At 61.3% G+C, this 18,289-nt stretch overlaps 2 protein-coding genes across 8 annotated transcripts; one reads left to right on the top strand and one right to left on the bottom strand.

The window, feature by feature from the left end:
• Positions 1–174: 174 nt before the first annotated feature.
• Positions 175–6,631, bottom strand: CFAP119 (cilia and flagella associated protein 119). 7 transcript variants are annotated; one of them, XM_048854465.2, is made up of 9 exons: positions 6,525–6,631; positions 3,667–3,698; positions 2,503–2,568; positions 2,096–2,265; positions 1,655–1,725; positions 1,370–1,486; positions 1,074–1,137; positions 593–679; positions 175–389 (listed from the first exon to the last, which is right to left on the bottom strand). In XM_048854465.2, the coding sequence occupies exons 1-9, from the start codon at positions 6,549–6,551 to the stop codon at positions 211–213; spliced, it is 813 nt and encodes a 270-aa protein (XP_048710422.2). In that variant the 5' UTR covers positions 6,552–6,631; the 3' UTR covers positions 175–210. The 7 variants fall into 7 exon arrangements, with proteins under 7 accessions (XP_048710422.2, XP_048710421.2, XP_048710420.2 ...); XM_048854464.2 differs by lacking the exon at positions 6,525–6,631 and adding an exon at positions 5,182–6,484 and having other exon boundaries at positions 593–676; XM_048854463.2 differs by lacking the exon at positions 6,525–6,631 and adding an exon at positions 5,182–6,480.
• Positions 6,632–7,033: 402 nt separating this feature from the next.
• Positions 7,034–18,051, top strand: RNF40 (ring finger protein 40). Its single transcript, XM_048854420.2, has 20 exons — positions 7,034–7,111; positions 7,780–7,981; positions 8,243–8,410; positions 8,913–9,078; positions 9,693–9,926; positions 10,045–10,166; positions 10,333–10,479; positions 10,722–10,796; positions 11,097–11,216; positions 11,851–12,030; positions 12,312–12,447; positions 12,772–12,893; positions 13,247–13,680; positions 13,786–13,903; positions 14,158–14,307; positions 14,499–14,711; positions 16,190–16,315; positions 16,894–17,034; positions 17,125–17,226; positions 17,393–18,051. The coding sequence occupies exons 2-20, from the start codon at positions 7,850–7,852 to the stop codon at positions 17,567–17,569; spliced, it is 3,063 nt and encodes a 1,020-aa protein (XP_048710377.1). The 5' UTR covers positions 7,034–7,111; positions 7,780–7,849; the 3' UTR covers positions 17,570–18,051.
• Positions 18,052–18,289: the final 238 nt, after the last annotated feature.

The following is an 18,289-nucleotide window of genomic DNA, read 5'->3' as shown; positions in this document are numbered from 1 at the left end:
TCCTTCGTCTGTACTCCCAGCAGGGGCCCCAGGTCTGGGAGTGCAGGGACTGGGAGCTGTCTCCCCAGCAGGGGGCACTGTCCCTGGGGCAGGGGCAGTGGGGGGGGACCTTGAGACTGGGGTTCCCCCCCAGCAGGGTGCAGTTTCCCAGGGCAGTGAGACATGGCACCACCGTAGAATTGGAGTCCTTTATTGCACTCTTTTCTCCCCTCACTTCCGGCGGCCCCGGCCGCCCCCCTTGGAGGAGTTGGGCACCTTCTCCAGCAGGGCCAGCTTGGCGTTGAACTGTTCCTCGCTGGCCCGTAGCTGCTCCTCCACTGCCAGCCGCAGCTGGGCCATTTCCTGGCAGAGTTGAGCCGAGATGTATTCCCGCAGCGGGGCCCTAGGGCCTGGAGGGGGGAGAGGGGTGAAGAAAGCAGCCAACCAGATCCCTCACCCTAGATTTGGAGCAGGGCTGGTGCCCCCCAGAAGGAAAAAGCCTAGGTCCCATTCCCCACCCCCCACCCTGGGGCCAGTCTGGAGGCCCCGTTTGCCCCCAAAGGGGAAAGGCCCCGTATCTCATTCCCGGCCTCACTCTTCCTCACTCTCTTACTCTCACTGGGGGCTGTAGGTCCACTGTCTGCTTCCTCCTCTTGCACTGGGGGGACAGGCGCCGTCATGCTCTCACCCAGCTCTCCTGCTGGGGGGTGAAGACAGTGGATAATCAGGGTGGGGCTTGGCTTCATTGGCTGGATGCTCCACCTTCCCGTGCCTCCTAAAGCCCCCTCCTCCCTTCTGTGGTGTCTGGGAGCTTGTCCCGCCCAGCACCCTCAGGTGCCCCACTCTGCTGGCATCAAAAAGCCACTGTCTCAACGTTCTTTGGCTGGGAATTGCCGTCCTGTTCGAGCATTTTCACCTTGGCTCCGAGGCCCCAGGGCTTGCTCTTGGTCAGCAGCAGAAAGGAGAAGCCCCAACCATCTCCCCCCTGCACCTCCCAACCAAACCCCTCCTATGGGTACGAAGGAGGGTAAACTCCTCTGAGTTCATCTGCATGGCCGAGAGGTTTTGGGGTCCGGCGAGCACCAGCTACTCACCCAGCTCAGCCGCGGGCTCCGGCTCTGGCATTCCCACGTAGGACAGCGATATGTCCAGCCGGATCTGCGAGGGGAGAAAACAGGGCCGTCCTGGAATCTGTAGGGGCTGAGGTAGGTCTTGGGCTGGGCACGCCTGCCCTCTGCTAGCTTCCCCATGTGGGTGGAGGACTCAGAAAGGGGGCCTGTGTGCAGCTAAGCCATGCGGGTGGTGGGGCAGGCCAGGTCCCCAGGGGGTGTTGGGTGTGGCTGACACTGGAGGTGCCATACCCCATGGGATTCCCCGGGGGGCGCCATACCTGCGGTGTGAAGGCGTACTTGTACAGCTTGAAGTGGCGGAAGTAGGTGTTCACCACATAGTCGCTTATGAGTGCCAGCTGCTCCTGGCTGAAGAGGTCGATGCTGAATGGAGGCCGCTGGGGGTGGGGAGAGGAGAAGGTGAGGCAGGAGATGGGCAGAGGCTCCCCACCCCACACTCATCCCTCTAACTGGGCCCTGCCAGGGGGGAGCTGGCAACAGCAAGGGGTCCCTGGCTGGAGCTGTCCCTCCCTGGCCCGTGGGCGGTGCCGAGTGGCGGGGCTCACCCGTATGGCGTGGCAGAAGAGCAGCTCGGTGAAGTAGCGGTAACATTCCTCCACATTGGGCAGGGGTGTCTCTGGGGGAGCAGAGATGAGTGTGAGGGACCTGCACACCCCATGGCCACCCCCCACCCTGCAAGCTCCTCCCCACTAGCCACACCATCTTCCAGGCTCCTCCTCTTCCTTCCCCATGCCCACCCCCACTGCCTCTCTCCACAGCCATGTTCAACCTCCAGGCTTCTCCTGAGAGCCCCACCCACCTTGTAGGCTCCTCCCCCTCCCTGTGCCCATCCCTACTCACGGAGGGTCCTCTACACCCCACTCATTTTTGTGGGCTCCTCCCTTGAGACTCATCCCCTTTCTTTAGGCTCTCCTGCCCCCCCGCCCCAATTCCCTGACTCCCTCCTCCCACAGAGGCCAAGAGTGCCTCCCAGTGCCCGCTCTTACCCACACAGGCCTCGTGGGTGTCTTTGACGATGGTGAAGAAGGCGGAGCTTTGCTCCCGGCTGAAGCTGTGCTCCCGGCTGAACTGCACCGTGTAGAAGTAGAGATCCAGCAAGATGGCGGCCCGTGGGTCCGATTCCCAGCCCTGCAGCTGGAACAGCTCCGCCAGCACCCTGCGAACAGGGGGCCACAGACTCCAGGGGTGGGGAGTCTCCCCACCCAGGGGCCCCCTCGAGGGTGGGGGGCCCTAGGGAGGACCTGAGAGTACAGGGGGGCTGGTAGGGGGTGCTCTCCCTACCATGGAAGGACAATGGGGGGGGACTCCAAGCCTAGGTGCAGGGGATGGGGGTATCCCCCCAGGACTGGGGGGCACTGACCTAGAGTCTTCCCCGAGTCCTACGATCAGTTACCTCTTCAGCTCGTCGGTGGTCTGCGCTTTGTTGATGAGGTCCATGGAGTGAACGTCCAGGTACTTCCTGCACCAGGGAGAGGGGCCCCAATGCCGTGAAAGAGCATCATTTGAAGCCCCAGCATGGGCTCAACAGCCCGTTGGGGAACGTCGACAAGAGACCATCTATTAATATGGCAGGTTAAGGAGATACGTTGGGTCTCCCAGCTGAGCCGTTTCTGCCATTCCCAAGTACTGCATGCCCCCTCCCTGCTCTAGCTGCAGGGTGTTCGCATTATCTGCATTTTAAGGACATAGTTCGTCCTATGGGCTGGGTGCACCAGAGACTCCAGAACCAGTGGGGAGATAGGTTCACCTGATCAGCTGTAGCCTGGTATGTACCCTGACCCCAAAGGCCGTCCCTAATTTAGATTGCCTGTGCCAGGCCTGGAACCCAAACCAAGCGGGTAGTGCCTTGCAAAGCATTACAAACTCAACACGTGATCTACCGAGCGCCATCCTTGTGGCCCAAGATACAACCCTTTGGCTAGAAGTAGGTAGGAGGATAAACGGCCTTCCCAGAACTGGGCTGTGGGCTAAATCCCATCAATTTAGAAACGCTTCAGCTCCCGGGAAGCTTGGTTCTCTAGATCAGTGCTCGGAGCCAAACGATCTGTGGGGGAGAGATGGAAGAGCAGAAGCCTGGCACGGTGACTTGGCCGACATGGCAGCTAACGAGCATGAATGTTTCAGAGAAGAGGGACCTCGGACAAATTTGAAAAGATCTGGTCTGACTTTTTAGATGCTTTTGATTAATTCCTAGCAGATGGAAACCAACATGGCACTCTCCTTTTCCTGCCCTTCCAGTTGCTTTCTTTTTTTGTTCTTTTTGTCTTGTTTGTTCTCCACCTACTTTTGGGAGCAATCAATAAAATACACATAACTATCAGAAGCTGCATCTTGGGTCGGGCAGCTGGGTAGCAGCCACACAGCGACACCATGTGGAGTGGCTTGCTTGGCACTGAGATGCAGCTGCCTCTGGGGTGGGGAGGTGGGTAAGAGCCATGCAGAGACGCTGCACGGGAATGGCTTGCCTGGCGCTGAGATGAAGGTGCCTCTGACTGTGTAACAGCCACAGAGCGATGTGCCCAGAGCGCCCCCTTTGGAGGGGTTGGATGCTACTCACCACATGCAGATCTTGGCTTCATGGCACTGGGGCTGAAAGAGAGAGTGGTGTGGGGTGTCAGTGAACATGATGGGGATGGGGTGTGGCCAAGACATTGGGATGGGGGGAAATGACAGGTCCCACATGCCCCACCCTGAGAGGGGGTAGCCTGGCCAGTGGCCATAAGAATTAGCTGGTTGATGTTCCTAATGGGTTGGTAAAGCTGGGGGTGTTCGATAGTTTAATTCATATCAGATTATCAGAAACCGAGACAATTTGCCTGTATGTAATGATGAATATCATGAGCTAACCAACAATGTGCTCAACATCAGTGAGTAGACAATCAGCCGGCAGGAGGTGACGGATATTCATGAGGCGATCAGCAATGTGATTAATATTCATGAGGACATGGTTAATCAGCTGTGGATGCTGACTTTTCTTGAGACATGCTTACATGTACAACCTACATATGTACAAGAACCTACATCACAAAACAGAATTTCCCTCCTGACATTTTGAAATTTGGTTTTGTTCCGAGTCAGAACAAAAAGCTGAAATTTCTTGTGGAAATTTTGAAAAATTGTTCTTTGGAACCATCAAAACGTTTCGTTTCGACAATGTGGAATTGCCCACTTTTGACAATGTCAAAATGTTTTATTCTGATAATAATAATAATACCACCAATTTCTTAGTGCTTTTCCTCAGTAATTTCCAAGCGCTCCAGAATCTTTAATTGTATGCAGAGTAGTTGGAGCTGTGTCAGTCTCAGGATATTAGAGAGACCAGGGGGGTGAGGGAATATCTTTTATTGGACCAACTTCTGTTGGTGAGAGAGAGAAGCTTTCAAGCTACACAGAGCTCTTCTTCAGCTCTGCGAAAGGTACTCCAAGTGCTACAGCTCTAACTATTTATGCTAAGCAACCTGTTCCACCTTGCATTTAGCGGGTGCTGCAAGGCAGAGGTCCTGAGCTTCCCCTCTCCCCCAAATCTGGCAGGTGAAGGGGGGGAGGCTGCGGGCTGCACTTTAATGGTAAAAGAGCCATATGTTGGCCACCTCTATATTATAGTGTCCGTAACATTGACATACGTGCAATGATGAGTGTTTTTAAAGCTGTGGAAATTCAGTAGGTGACAAATCTTACTGAGGGGGAAGTAATTAGGTAATGCTGGGTTTGGATATTCAGAGTGTGATCAAGGTAAATGAGATGGTGAATATTCAGGAGATGATGCATATTAAGGAGGTGATCGAGGAGTGAATAGTCATTTTGAATTACTATTAATGAGCGGTTTCAGAGTAGCAGCTGTGTTAGTCTGTATTCGCAAAAAGAAAAGGAGGACTTGTGGCACCTTAGAGACGAACCAATTTATTTGAGCGTAAGCTTTCATGAGCTACAGCTCACTTAGCTCACGAAAGCTTACGCTCAAATAAATTGGTTCGTCTCTAAGGTGCCACAAGTCCTCCTTTTCTTTTTATTAATAAGCAATGACAATTAAAAATGATTGGTGATTCAAGGCTGATCTCTACCACGGATTTACATATGGGTCCTGAGATGACTCAGAAGTCGGATCCTGGAACTGCAAACCCATCCCCTAAAGGTACAGACATTTCGTGGCAGGCCAGCTGCCTGCTGGGAGAAAGTTAGTTCTTTCTTTTTCCTTCCTTCTCTCTCTCTTTTCAGCTTTGAGGGCAAGGTGCTTCTCCTCAAAGCGGGCTACTGCCTGATGAAGGATATGGCGCCATCGGGGTTGGCTGGTGGCTTGCTCCTCCAGTTTGTGATGTCCACATCAGTTTTCTTAAGATACACTTTCAGTGTGTCTTTGCAGCGTTTCCTCTGACCACCACGGGATCTCTGACCACGGGCGAGCTGAGAGCAGAGGACTTGTTTTGTGAGGCGAGAGTCTGGCATCCGCGCACAGTGTCCAGCCCAGCGAAGTTGGTGCAGGAGGATCATTGCTTCAATGCTGGTGACATTGGCTTCAGCGAGGATGCTGGCGTTAGTGCGGCGATTTTGCCACCTGACGCAAAGGATCTTCCGGAGGCATCACTGGTGATACCTCCCCAGACGCTTGAGGCGCTGTCGACAGGTCTCCCAGGTTTCGCAGCCGCAGAGGAGCGTGGGAACAACAAATGTGTTATCGGCTGGATCTCGGTGTCCTGCCGTCGGTCACGAGCCGTGCCAACGCGTCGGAGCAATTTCCCAAGGGAAGCCCTTGCGCACTGGAGCCTGAGCTGGGCCTCGCGGTCGATGTGAATACGTGACAGGGGTTCGGCTGCTGGTGTGTGCCAGATCACGCTGGCGAATACTGCTCCCTTGGGCCCTCCGGTGTCTTGTGTGACACTGGGATTGTCGTTTGGTTCCGCGTCTGTCCCGCGCCAAGGTCCCCGGGCTCCTCCTGGTCTGTGACTGGGGCCTCCAGCTGCCACCCTCAGGCACGGAATAACAATGTGCAGCGCCTAGCACAAGGGGGCGTGGCCCAGGGCGGGGCTCCTCCGGGGTGCGAGGGGGGAGCGATCAGCGCGTGGGCGGGGGCTAAAGGGCAAACGAGCGAGGGACGCGCCCCGGCGGAAACCGCCCCGGCCCGCCTGCCGCTTGGGCGGTGAATATTTACATGCTCATGAATATTCATGAGCGGCTATGCGGGGGGGGGGGGGCGGGGTTTGCTCACGCTCCCTGAGTGGACAGGGACGGCCCCCAGGCACGAATCAGAGGCCACCATGACGAGCCGATGAATATTCATGAGTCGATGAATATTCAGGAGCCGATGAATATTCATGAGGTGGTCGAAGACCCGCGGGGGGCCCCCCCCAGGCTGGGTCTTTGTGGCGCGGTTGCCATGGCAGCGGCAGCAGCGTGGCCCCCGCCCCGCCCCGGGCTCACCTGCTTCAGGCGGTCCCCCGGCCCCATCGCTGCGGCGGCGCCGGCTCCCGCTAATGCGTGGGACGCGTCGCCACGGCAACCCCCGCTCCGCCAATCAGAGAGGGTATCGGGGCTCGAGCCAATCAGAGAAGGATTCACTGGATGGGTGAGAGCCCATTGACCAATCGCCGACGTCGTCTTTGTCCAGCCAATCACAATGTGTATCTGTGCTGGGCTACGACCGAGTTTTAATTCCTTCAGCCAATCAAAAACGGTCTTTTCGGCTCAGCGGGCTTCAGCCAATCAGCGCATGTCTCTCTTTGAGGGCTGGTTTCCACGATCCAATCACAGAAAGCCTCTTTCACCTCTCAGCCAATCCCCAGCCTGTCTCTAACATCAGCCAATCTTCGGCAGGGACTCTCGTCGACTAACCCCGCCCCTCCCTCGCTCTCATCCAATGGGAGAAGAAGGGGGAAAAAACTCGTCCCGCGCATGTGCAACGCGAGGTAGGGGGCGGGTGTTGGGAGTGTCAGGTCAGCGCGTGCGCAGTGGTGCGGCTGGGGGTGGGCCTGGCACGGGAAGCCGCTGGGAGTGGGAGCGCGAGGCAGGTGAGCGGTGCGGGAGGGCTGGCAACGGGGGGAGGGAGGCAAAGGGGGTGAGCGGTGGGGGTTGGAGGTGAGGGGGGGCATGGGGGTGAGCGGTGGGGGTGAGGGAGTGGGAGGGGTGGCAAGGGGGGGAGGGAGGTGAGGGCTGGCAAGGGGGGGAGGGAGTGGGGGGAGGGGTGGCAAGGGGGTGAGTGGTGAGGTTTGGGGGTGCGGGTGGCAAGGGGGTGAGAGGTGGAGGGAGGGGGGGCATGGGGGTGAGCGGTGGGGGTGAGGGAGTGGGAGGGGTGGCAAGGGGGGGAGGGAGGTGAGGGCTGGCAAGGGGGTGAGCGGTGGGGGTTGGGGGGAGGGGTGGCAAGGGGGTGAGTGGTGAGGGGAGGGGTGGCAAGGGGGTGAGCGGTGGGGGTTGGGGGGAGGGGTGGCAAGGGGGTGAGCGATGGGGGGAGGGGTGGCAAGGGGGTGAGTGGTGAGGTTTGGGGGTGCGGGTGGCAAGGGGGTGAGGGGTTGGGTAGGTTGGGGGATTTAAGGGGTGCCATGGGGTTGGGGAGGTGAGGGCTTTGGGGATAGCAAAGGGAGATGAGGGGGGTTGGGTAAGGGTCCAGGGAGTGCGGGGCGGGGGGGCAGAGATCATGAGGGTAGGGAGGTTTCTGACCCCTCTCTGTTTTCCGCTCCAGGTGAGGTGCAGCTCCTGGGCTGATCCCCTGCCCCCAGCTGCTGCTTCCAGAGCCCCCGGCCAGCGGCGTCATGTCGGGGCCGGGGAGCAAGCGGGCGGCTGGGGATGGGGGCTCAGGGCCCCCTGAGAAGAAAGCCAACCGGGAGGAGAAGACGACCACCACCTTGATCGAACCCATCCGCCTGGGGGGCATCTCCTCCACGGTCAGTGCTTGGGCTAGGGACTGTTGGGGGCAAGGGGGGTTGGTGGATGGAGGGCATTTGGGGAGGTCAAGAGAAACTGGGAGCATGGAAGGGATTTGGGAACCCTGATTGGGCAGGTGGGATGGGGGCGTGGGGACACTGGGTGTAATTTGGGGAGGGCAGGGTGGGGGATTGAGAAGTGGGGGAAGAGGCAGCTGCGGTGGTGGTGGGGGTGGCAGGGAGCCACTGCTGACCCCCCCCACCCCCCGTTGATCCCCCCAGGAGGAGATGGACCTGAAGGTGCTGCAGTTCAAGAACAAGAAGCTGGCGGAGCGGCTGGAGCAGCGCCAGGCCTTTGAGGACGAGCTGCGTGAGCGCATCGAGAAACTGGAGAAGCGCCAGGCCACAGACGATGCTACCCTGCTCATTGTCAACCGTTACTGGAGCCAGGTGAGACCCATGTCCCTCCCCCGGCCATGGCCCTCTCCCCACGATCTCTCCTGCCGCCTCCCCCGACTGTGCATTCCACACCCACCCCTCCTCCCCTCCCGGCCACAACCCTCTGGCCTTGCATTGCACTACCCTGTCGCAATGCCTCATCACCACCACCCTACCCCTGCCACGCATCCCCCACCCTGCCTCGTTGTTTATCGTCATCTGCAGTTGGAGAGCCGTCCCTCTGGACCCTCAGCATATCTCCCAGTGACCACAACAGGCTGCCTACAGTGAGACCTCGGCCTGCTGTACTCTAGTGGGGTTGAGTGATTGGGGGCTGCAAGCCAGGACCTCTGGGTTCTTAGCTCTGTTACCACAGTCTTTCTTTGTCCCTCCCAGAGACCTTCCTCCTGGGTGTACGTTTCCCCCAGCCAGCGGAGGGGGGCACAGATGTTTATATCCTCTGCCAAACCTGAGCTGGGCTGACACCCCCACCCCCATCTCCATCTCCCTGCAGCTGGATGAAAATGTGCAGGTCCTGCTGAGAGGCTATGATGGGGACTGTGAGCCCCCACCTCCCGCAGCCCCTGCTGCCCCCTCTGCAGAGGAACCCGGGCCAGAGCCAACAGGACCGGACCCTGAGAACACAGCCAGCCCTAGTACCGAGGGCCCAGATAGGACAGGTGAGCATGGGAGAGGTACCAGGCTGCAGGGGGTGCTGCGCTGGGTCAGGGGTGGTGCTGCACTAGGGCAGGGGGTTCAGCGGGGCAGGGGCATTCAGCAGGGGGTGCTCTCCCCTCGCAGTGATCTCAACATAGCGCTAAAACAGGGGTGGGCAAACTACAGCCCGCGGGGCCACAGGGATGTGGTGATGGCTGCTTCCGGCAGCAGCGAGGTGCCAGGGCAGGCAGGGAGCCTGCCCTCACCCCAGTACGCACCGCTGCCACCCTGGAGCCGCTCCAGGTAAGCGGTGCTGGCTGGAGCCTGCACCCTGAACCCCTCCTGTACCCCACACCCCAACCCCCTGCCCTGAGCCCCCTGCTGCACCCCACACCCGTTCTGCACCCCAACCCCCTGCCCTGAGGCCCCTCCCATACTCCAGACCCCTTCTGCACCCCAACCCCTTGCCCTGAGCCCCTTCCTACACACCGCACCCCCTCCTGCCCCTCCTCCCGCACCCCTGCCCCAGCCCTACACTCGGCCCTGCATGCAATTTCCCCACCCAAATGTGGCCCTTGGGCCAAAATGTTTGGTCACCCCTGTGCTAAACCCTTCTCTGTCCTCTCCATCCCCACAGAAACAACTCTACCTGTTGCAGCCCCGTCAACCCCCTGGAAGGCCGGGGGGCTCCTGCTGAATGAGCCAGCCCTGTCATTCCTGGCCACCCTGGCCAGCAGCAGCAGCGAGGAGATCGAACTGCAGCTGCAGGAACGCATGGAGTTCTCCAAGGCCGCCGTGTCCCGTGTGGTCGAAGTCTCCAACAAGATCCACCGGCGCACGGAGGAGCTGTGCCAGAAGATCCATTCCCGTGGTGAGCCGAATGCCAGGGTTCCATCCTGGCCGTGGGAGCGGAGTGAGATCTAGGGGGTTAGAGTTGGGGCACTGGGAGTCAGGACTCCTGGATTCTCAGAGGTGTGACTCCTTTTCAGCTGACTTGGACCAGCTGGATGAGGCGCTGAAGTCCTTGAACAAAGAGCTGATGAGAGAGAATCAGCGGCTGCAGGACTTGGCGATGCAGCTGCAGGAGAAACACCACAAGATCTCGCTGGAGGTACGAGCCGGTTCTCAGGGCAGAGGGGCTGGCTGGCTGGCACAGGGGTAGGGAATGAGTCGCAGGACCTTTCCCCTCTGGGGGCATTGGCTCTGACCGCAGAGTCAGGGGCTATCTGGCCTGGAGTGGATCCAGCCCCACTCATCTGTGTCTCTTTCTGGCGCAGTACACAGAGCTGCAGGACAAGGTGACATCGTCGGAGACCAAGGTGCTGGAGATGGAGACGACGGTGGAGGATCTGCAGTGGGACATCGAGAAGCTGCGCAAGCGTGAGCAGAAGCTCAACAAACACCTAGCTGAGGCGCTGGAGCAGGTGACCTGCCCCCATGTCCAAGGCTTCCCTCTCCTCATCCCCCCAGGCCCCTTTCTGTGTCTCACTGCTCCCATCTGGCCCCATTGCAGCTGGAGCCATAGTTTCTCTGCCGCTTATATCTGGGTCCCTCTCCCCCTCATCCCCCATATCTGGGGCTTGTTGCCACATTTGCCCATTGCTCAGAGCACTTGGGAGGCCTGATCGGCAAGGGGGTGGCTGACTCTCTTTCTGGCCTTTTGCAGCTGAACTCCGGTTACTACGTGTCAGGCAGTTCCGGGGGCTTCCAGGGCGGGCAGATCACGCTCAGTATGCAGAAGGTGAGGGGGCAGAGGGAGCTGGGGACATGGGAGGGGCAGGGATCTCTGGCACTTGGGCAGGGGAGGTGAGGGTCTCAGTGGGTGGGGTCCCAGTGCAGAGAGGGGCGGGGCTCTCTGGCACTGGGGTGGGGGAGTCTGGCCCTGAGGTTAGGGAGCATCTTCATGCTGGGTGGGGTCCTGGTGCAGGAAGGAGCGGGGCTGGGAGGGTGGGGTCTCATAGCATGCGTTGAGGCAGCCGCTGGGTGGGGGTCTCGAGGCGGGTGGGAGGTAGGGCTCTGGTGACAGAGTCTGTCTCGGCAGTTTGAGATGCTGAACGCGGAGCTGGAGGAGAACCAGGAGCTGGCCAACAGCCGCATGGCCGAGCTGGAGAAGCTGCAGCAGGAGTTGCAACAGGCTGTCAGGACCAATGAGAAGCTCAAGGTAACGAGGTGGAGGGCGGTGCCCCCTGGAGCCAGGCTGGGCGGTGGGGCCTGGGCGGGAGGGGTGGAGGGCGGCGCCCTCTGGAGCCAGGCTGGGCGGTGGGGCCTGGCCGGGAGGGGTGGAGGGCGGCGCCCCCTGGAGCCAGGCTGGGCGGTGGGGCCTGGCCGGGAGGGGTGGAGGGCGGCGCCCCCTGGAGCCAGGCTGGGCGGTGGGGCCTGGCCGGGAGGGGTGGAGGGCGGCGCCCCCTGGAGCCAGGCTGGGCGGTGGGGCCTGGCCGGGAGGGGTGGAGGGCGGCGCCCCCTGGAGCCAGGCTGGGCGGTGGGGCCTGGCCGGGAGGGGTGGAGGGCGGCGCCCCCTGGAGCCAGGCTGGGCGGTGGGGCCTGGCCGGGAGGGGTGGAGGGCGGCAGGCTGGGCGGTGGGGTCTGGCCGGGAGGGGTGGAGGGCAGCACCCCCTGGAGCCAGGCTGGGCAGTGGGGCCTGGCCGGGAGGGGTGGAGGGCGGCAGGCTGGGCGGTGGGGCCTGGCCGGGAGGGGTGGAGGGTGGTGCCCCCTGATGCCAGGCCTGGGGGGAGATGTGGGGAGGCTGGCTGGGGGTGGAGGCCGGTGTCTGTGGCAGTGACTCCCCAGGCCCGCAGGTGGCGCTGCGGTCGCTGCCCGAGGAGGCGGTGAAGGAGACCCTGGACTACAAGGTGCTGCAGTCCCAGTTCTCGCTGCTCTACAACGAGAGCCTGCAGGTGAAGACCCAGCTGGACGAGGCACGCGCCCTGCTGCTCACCACCAAGAACAGCCACCTGCGCCACATTGAGCACATGGAGGTGAGGCTGGGTGGAGGAGTCACGGTGGGGGCGGGGCCTCTTGGGAGGGGCGGGGCCTGTGAGGGGAATGCGCCACGCTTTCTGTGCAGGGGGCGGTTACTGTTTTGGAGAGCCTGTGCCACGTTGGAGGGTACCATTTCTGGTGCAGTGCCTCATTGCGTTGGGATGTGGGTGGCCAGGGGTGGAGGAGCGCTTACCATGCTGCCTGCAGGGAAGCCAACTGGGGTTGGGGGAGAGTGATTCCTCCCCCCGTCTCTCACCCTCCGCCCGCCCCAATGCAGAGCGACGAGCTGAACCTGCAGAAGAAGCTGCGCACGGAGGTGATCCAGCTGGAGGACACGCTGGCCCAGGTGCGCAAGGAATACGAGATGCTGCGCATCGAGTTCGAGCAGAACCTGGCCGCCAATGAGCAAGCGGGTGAGAAAGAAACACTTCCCCCTCCCCCATGCCCGGCCCCGTGGTACAGGCCGGCATGGTGTATCGCCCGGCCCTGTGTGTAACTTTGTGGTACAGCCTTGTGTGGAGTGCGTGCCTCCCCCACGTAGTGTAGCCCAGTGGGGTGGGCAGGCCGGCCCCTCATAAGGGAGCTCTGTCTCTGCCTGCTGGAAGCTTCCCTCACCAGTGCCCTGCCACCAGCCACCTACCCCCCATGGCAGATGCCCCCCGTTTCTCAAGTGCTTCCCCCCATCCTGAGACAGCAGGTTCCTCTTCCCCCTGTGTAACCCTGCCCTTCCCCCCCAGGTCCCATTAACAGGGAGATGCGCCACCTGATTAGCAGCCTCCAGAACCACAACCATCAGCTGAAAGGAGACGTGCAGCGATACAAGCGCAAGCTGCGTGAGGTGCAGGCTGAGATCAACAAGGTGAGAGATCCGCTGGGGAGGGGTGCGCTCAACGATCCGCTCTGCGGGAGGGGAGGGCTTGACTGGAGCAAGGGCAGGGAGGGAGGGATCCATTTAGGGATCTGCTCTGAGGGGCAGAGACGGATCCACTTGAAGCGTGGGGCTGCATTTAGAGATCCATTTGGGGCAGGGAAGGATCTGTTCTAGGGGAGAGGCTTGATTAAGGATCCCCTTGGGGGGCCGGGGAGGGATCTGTGGGGGGGATGCGGGGTTTGGGGATTGGCTTAGGGGGGTCAGGGAGGGATGGGTTGGGGAGGTGTGGGGTTTAGGGAATCTGCAGCCCAGGTGTCTCACTCCGACTCTCTCTCTCCCAGATCCGAATGCAGTCAAGTGGCTTCCCCTGCGGCTCAGCTGTGCTGCCCCCCGCATCTGGGCCGGAGGAGCCGGTGGGCGGGGTCCCAGCTGTGGCGGTGAAGGAGGAAGAGGGGGGCACGCCTGCCCTAGAGGTGAAGAAGGAGCCGAAGGAGGCAGTGGTGGCTGTGGTGAAGAAGGAGGAGGCAGTGCCCCTGCCTGAAGGGGGTGTGAAGAAGGAGGAGGAGGAGCCACTCCCACCGGCTCCCCAGCCGCCCCCCCCTCCTCGCATCAAGGAACCACCAGAGCGCCCCAAGGGGGGCCGCGGGGGGGACCGGGAGCGTTCGCGGGACCGTGACAGGGATGGCTCGGCTCGTGAGCGCGACCGCCAGAAGAGCAGCGATGACCCCAAGAAGAAGGACTCAGACCTGCTCAAGCAGCTGCGCATTGAGCTCAAGTGAGAAAACCCAGGTGTCCGGGGGAAGGGGGTGGGGGGGAGGAGCTTGCAGGGGGGTCCCAGGCTGGCTGTGGTGTGCAGGGCCTTGATTCCTCTCCCCCCCAGGAAGGCCCAGGAGAGCCAGAAGGAGATGAAGCTGCTGCTGGACATGTACAAATCAGCCCCTAAGGAGCAGCGGGACAAGGTGCAGCTCATGGCTGCTGAGAAGAAGACGAAGGCCGAAGTGAGTGAGACCCTTGTGGGCTGGGGGGGTCTGGAGGGTGGGTCTATGGGTAGAATGCAGGTTGAGGGGTAGGGTTTGCCTCACTCTCTGTATGGGCAGATATGGGACAGTGACCCCCGTCTTTCTGCCCCCTGCAGGCAGAGGAGCTGCGGGAATGGTTATGGGGCTGACACACCATATCTCTGCCCCCTGCAGGTGGAGGAGCTGCGGGGGGGGGAGCTATGGGGTTGTGACGCCATTTCTGCCCCATGCAGGTGGAGGAGCTGCGAGGGCGGGTACGGGAGCTGGAGGAGAAGGAGAAGAAGGAGAGCAAGAAGATGGCCGACGAGGATGCCCTGCGCAAGATCAAGCTGGCAGAGGAGCAGATTGAGCACCTGCAGAAGAAACTGGCTGCTACCAAGCAGGTACTGGGGTAGGGGAGTGGAGGGCGGATGGGTTGGGGGTGGTTAGTGGTGGGAGTTTCCCCTGAATGGGGTGGGGAGGGGAGATCTGGCAGGATTGGGGAGCTCTGTGGGTGGGGCTGGGCAATCTGGCAGAAAGGACTTAGCAGGGGAGGGCATCCAGGCCCCCCTGACTTCATGGCCTCGGGCTTCAGGAGGAGGAGGCCCTGCTGTCGGAGATGGATGTGACTGGCCAGGCCTTCGAGGACATGCAGGAGCAGAACATGCGCCTCATGCAGCAGCTGCGTGAGAAGGACGATGCCAACTTCAAGCTCATGTCAGAGCGGATCAAGTCCAACCAGATCCACAAGCTGCTGCGTGAGGAGAAGGACGAGCTGGCAGATCAGGTGCTGGCTCTCAAGTCACAGGTAGGGGGTGCTGCAGGGAGTGGGATGGGGGCTCAGTAGTAGGGTTGCCAACTGTGTTATCACACAAACCCAAACACCCTTGCCCTGCCTCTTTTCCGAGGCCCCACCCTCCTCACTCCATCCCCCCTCCCTCTGTCGCTTGCTCTTCTTCCACTCTCACTCATTTTCACTGGGCTGGGGCAGGGGGTTAGTGTGCGGGAGGGAGTGCCGTCTCTGGGCTGGGGCTGAGGGGTTTGCAGTGTGGGAGGGGACTCCGGGCTGAGTCTGGGGCAGGGGGTTGAGGTGCAGGAGGGGATGCGGGTGCAAGCTCTGGGAGGGAGTTTGGGTGTGGGAGGGGGCTCAGGGCTGGGGCAGGGGCTTGGGATGGAGGAGGGAGTGTGGACTCTGGGAGGGAGTTTGGGTGTGGGAGGGGGCTCAGGGCTGGGGCAGGGGGTTGGGGTGCGGGACAAGGTGAGGGGTGCAGACTCTGGGAGAGAGTTTGGATGCAGGAGGGGGCTGGGACAGGGGCTTGGGTGCAGGAGGGCGTTTGGGTGCGGGAGGGGGCTCAGGGCTGGGGCAGGGGGTTGGGGTGCTGGCTCTTGGAGGGGGCTCAGAGCTGAGATACGGGGTTGGAGTATGGGAGGGCATGTGGGGTGCTGGCTCCGGGAGGGGGCTCAGGGCTGGGGCAGAGGGTTGGGATGCGGGAGGGGGTGTAGGGTGCTGGCTCTAGGAGGGGGCTTAGGGCTGGGGCAGGGATGTGAGGGTGTGGGGTGCTGGCTCCGGGAAGGGGTTCAGCGGTGGGGCAGGGGGTTGGGGTGCTGGAGGGGCTGCAGGCTACAGCAGGACGGCGCTTATCTCAGGCAGCTCCCAATGGGCGGCGCAGTGGGGCTAAGGCAGGCACCCTGCCTGCCCTGGCCCCTTGCAACTCCTGGAAGCGGCCGGCATGTCCCTGCGGGGGGTCACCAGGGGGCTCTGTGCTCTGCTCATGCAGCTCCCATTGGCTGCAGTTCCTGGCCAATGAGAGCTGCAGAGTTGGCGCTCGGGGTTGGGGCAGTGAGCAGAGACCCCCCCTGCTCCCTCCCCACAGGGGCTGCAGGGACGTGCCGGCCGCTTCCAGGAGCGGCGCAGGGCCAGGGCAGGCAGGGAGCCTGCCTTAGCCCCACTGTGCCGCTGGACTTTTAGCGCCTAAAATCTCTCTGTTTGGCTTCAGTAGCCTCCAGGAGATAGAGCCCAATTCCGGGAGACTTCTGGGAAAACTGGGAGGGTTAGCGACCCTAGCTCATTAGGGACCCGCTCTCCCCACACAAGCAGCGTGTGCCTCAGTGCGGCACTAGGGGGCACTGGGTTGCACAGAGGAGCATGGGGGTTCAGCAGGGTGGGCCTGTGTGGTTGGGGTGGGGGTTCATTAGGGGGTGCTCTCCCCTGGCAGGCAGGGGGCGGGGGCAGCTGGCTGGCTGCGAGTCGGCAGGCGGCGCTCTCCTGACCGGGCTGCGCTGCAGGTGGACGCCCAGCTGCTGGTGGTGCAGAAGCTGGAGGAGAAGGAGCGGGTGCTGCAGGGGAACCTGGGCACGGTGGAGAAGGAGCTGACCCTGCGTAGCCAGGCCCTCGAGCTCAACAAGAGGAAGGTGAGTTGGGGGGCAGGGCTGTGGGCTGGGGACCTGGGTCGGGGGGGTTGATGAGGGCGATCCGCAGGCGAGGGCGAGGGGGAGTGGGGTGGCGGCGGCGGCTCTTTTGCACCCACAGGGCAGTCTCCTGGGAGAACCCTTATTTCTTGGCTAAGCTTCTGCTGCCTCAGCCCAGCCTTCTCCCACTCAAGAGTCCCTCTGCTTCCTGGTCTGTCATTGGGGTTCCTGTTCACAGGTGTGGATCCCAGTGTACCCGATCTCATCGCAGATGCTTGGCCAGGCCTCATGCCTCTCTCCCCTAGGAGTCACCTGCCCAGTTCCGCTCAGCGGATGGGGAAACTGAGTCACACATGTTGGTTATAAAAATATGACCAATATCTCCACGTTTGTTGGTGATGCTGCTGGAGGGAAGCTACCAGCATCGGGATGGGCTCTGTGGCTGAGGCCCTCCTGTGGGGGGAAGCTGGCAGTGCTGTGGGGTGTTCCCCAGTGGGAGCACTCCCATAGGGGAAGATTACAGTGCCGGAGGCACTGTTCAGGGGGAAGCTCGCAATGATTGACATTCCCTCCTCCTGCAGGCGGTGGAAGCGGCCCAGCTGGCCGAGGACCTGAAGGTGCAGCAGGAGCATGTGCAGTGCAAGCTGAAAGAGATCCAGGCCTGCATGGCCGAGAACCGCGCTGCCAAGGAGAAGGAGTCCTTCAACCTCAAGAGGGCCCAGGTAGGGGGCAGGGGCTTGTGGGGCATACTGGGGGGAGGGGCAGGGGAGGGCCCGGGCCCTCTTGCTGACTGGATCTTCCCTGCACTCCAGGAGGACATCTCCCGGCTGCGGCGCAAGCTGGAGAAGCAGAAGAAGGTGGAGGTGTACGCCGACGCTGACGAGATACTGCAGGAGGAGATCAAAGAGTACAAGGTGGGCAGGGGGCAGCTGCGGGAGGAGGGAGAAGCCTGGCACGGGGGCCGGGGGGTGCGGGGAGGCACGAAGCTTGGGGAGGGCCTGTGCTCAGGCTCTGGGGTTGGGGGGAAGGAAGCCCACCCCCCCCCCACTAACAGGGTCTGTGCCCTCCCTGCCCCCCTAGGCCAAGCTGACCTGTCCCTGCTGCAACACACGCAAGAAGGACGCGGTGCTCACCAAGTGCTTCCACGTCTTCTGCTTTGACTGCGTCAAGACGCGCTACGACACCCGGCAGCGCAAGTGCCCCAAGTGCAATGCTGCCTTCGGCGCCAACGACTTCCACCGAATTTACATCAGCTGAGCGCCTGCAGTTCCTCTTCCCACCCCATCCCCTAGCCCAACGTTCCACAGATCCACCCCCTCCAGGATCCACGCGGCGGTCCCCTCCCTCCTGCCCTCTGCAATCCGCTCAGCAGGTGCTGCCAGGATTCCCTTGACCCATCACTGAGGATCGCACCCAAATGATGCCCGATCCCCTGAGGATCTGCTCCTCACAGCTCTCTGGATCCTCCCCCAGGCTCTGCTCTGTGCTCACTCTGTGGGTTCTGCCGGGGTCTGCTCCCCTGGGGCTGGTCTCCTCCCTCTGATATTTGAACCCCGGTGAGAGCCCTGTTGTGCCGAGAGGATGCCCTTGGGGGCGAAGGGCCGCAGGGCAGCAGCTGACTGTGTGTGTGGCGGGGTGGGGACTGTTCATTCTATTTGGATTTTATTTTATTTTTAAATACTATGTTTGGTTATGTGGGAAATAAAAATTGGAGAGTCCCACTGGGGCCAGATCCTCCAGCCTGGGAGCGTCTGTATCGGTGCTTGGGAAGGGGAACCGGGGGAGGACCACAAACACGGGGGTCACACAGGAAGCTTTTACGGTACATCTACACTGCAATTAAAACCCTGTGGCTGGCCCGTGCCAGCTGGCTCGGGCTGTGGGCTGTTTAATTGCAGCATAGAGTCCCGGCCTCGGGCTGGAGCCCAGGTTCTAGGACCCTGTTTTGTAATCGGACTGTGATTAAAAGGCCTTACA

This window comes from Caretta caretta, chromosome 6 (assembly GCF_965140235.1).
Source record: "Caretta caretta isolate rCarCar2 chromosome 6, rCarCar1.hap1, whole genome shotgun sequence".
Classification (NCBI taxonomy): Eukaryota; Metazoa; Chordata; order Testudines; family Cheloniidae; genus Caretta; species Caretta caretta.
The sequence above is the reverse complement of the archived record's forward strand: the minus strand, read 5'-3'. Positions and strand labels throughout refer to the sequence as shown.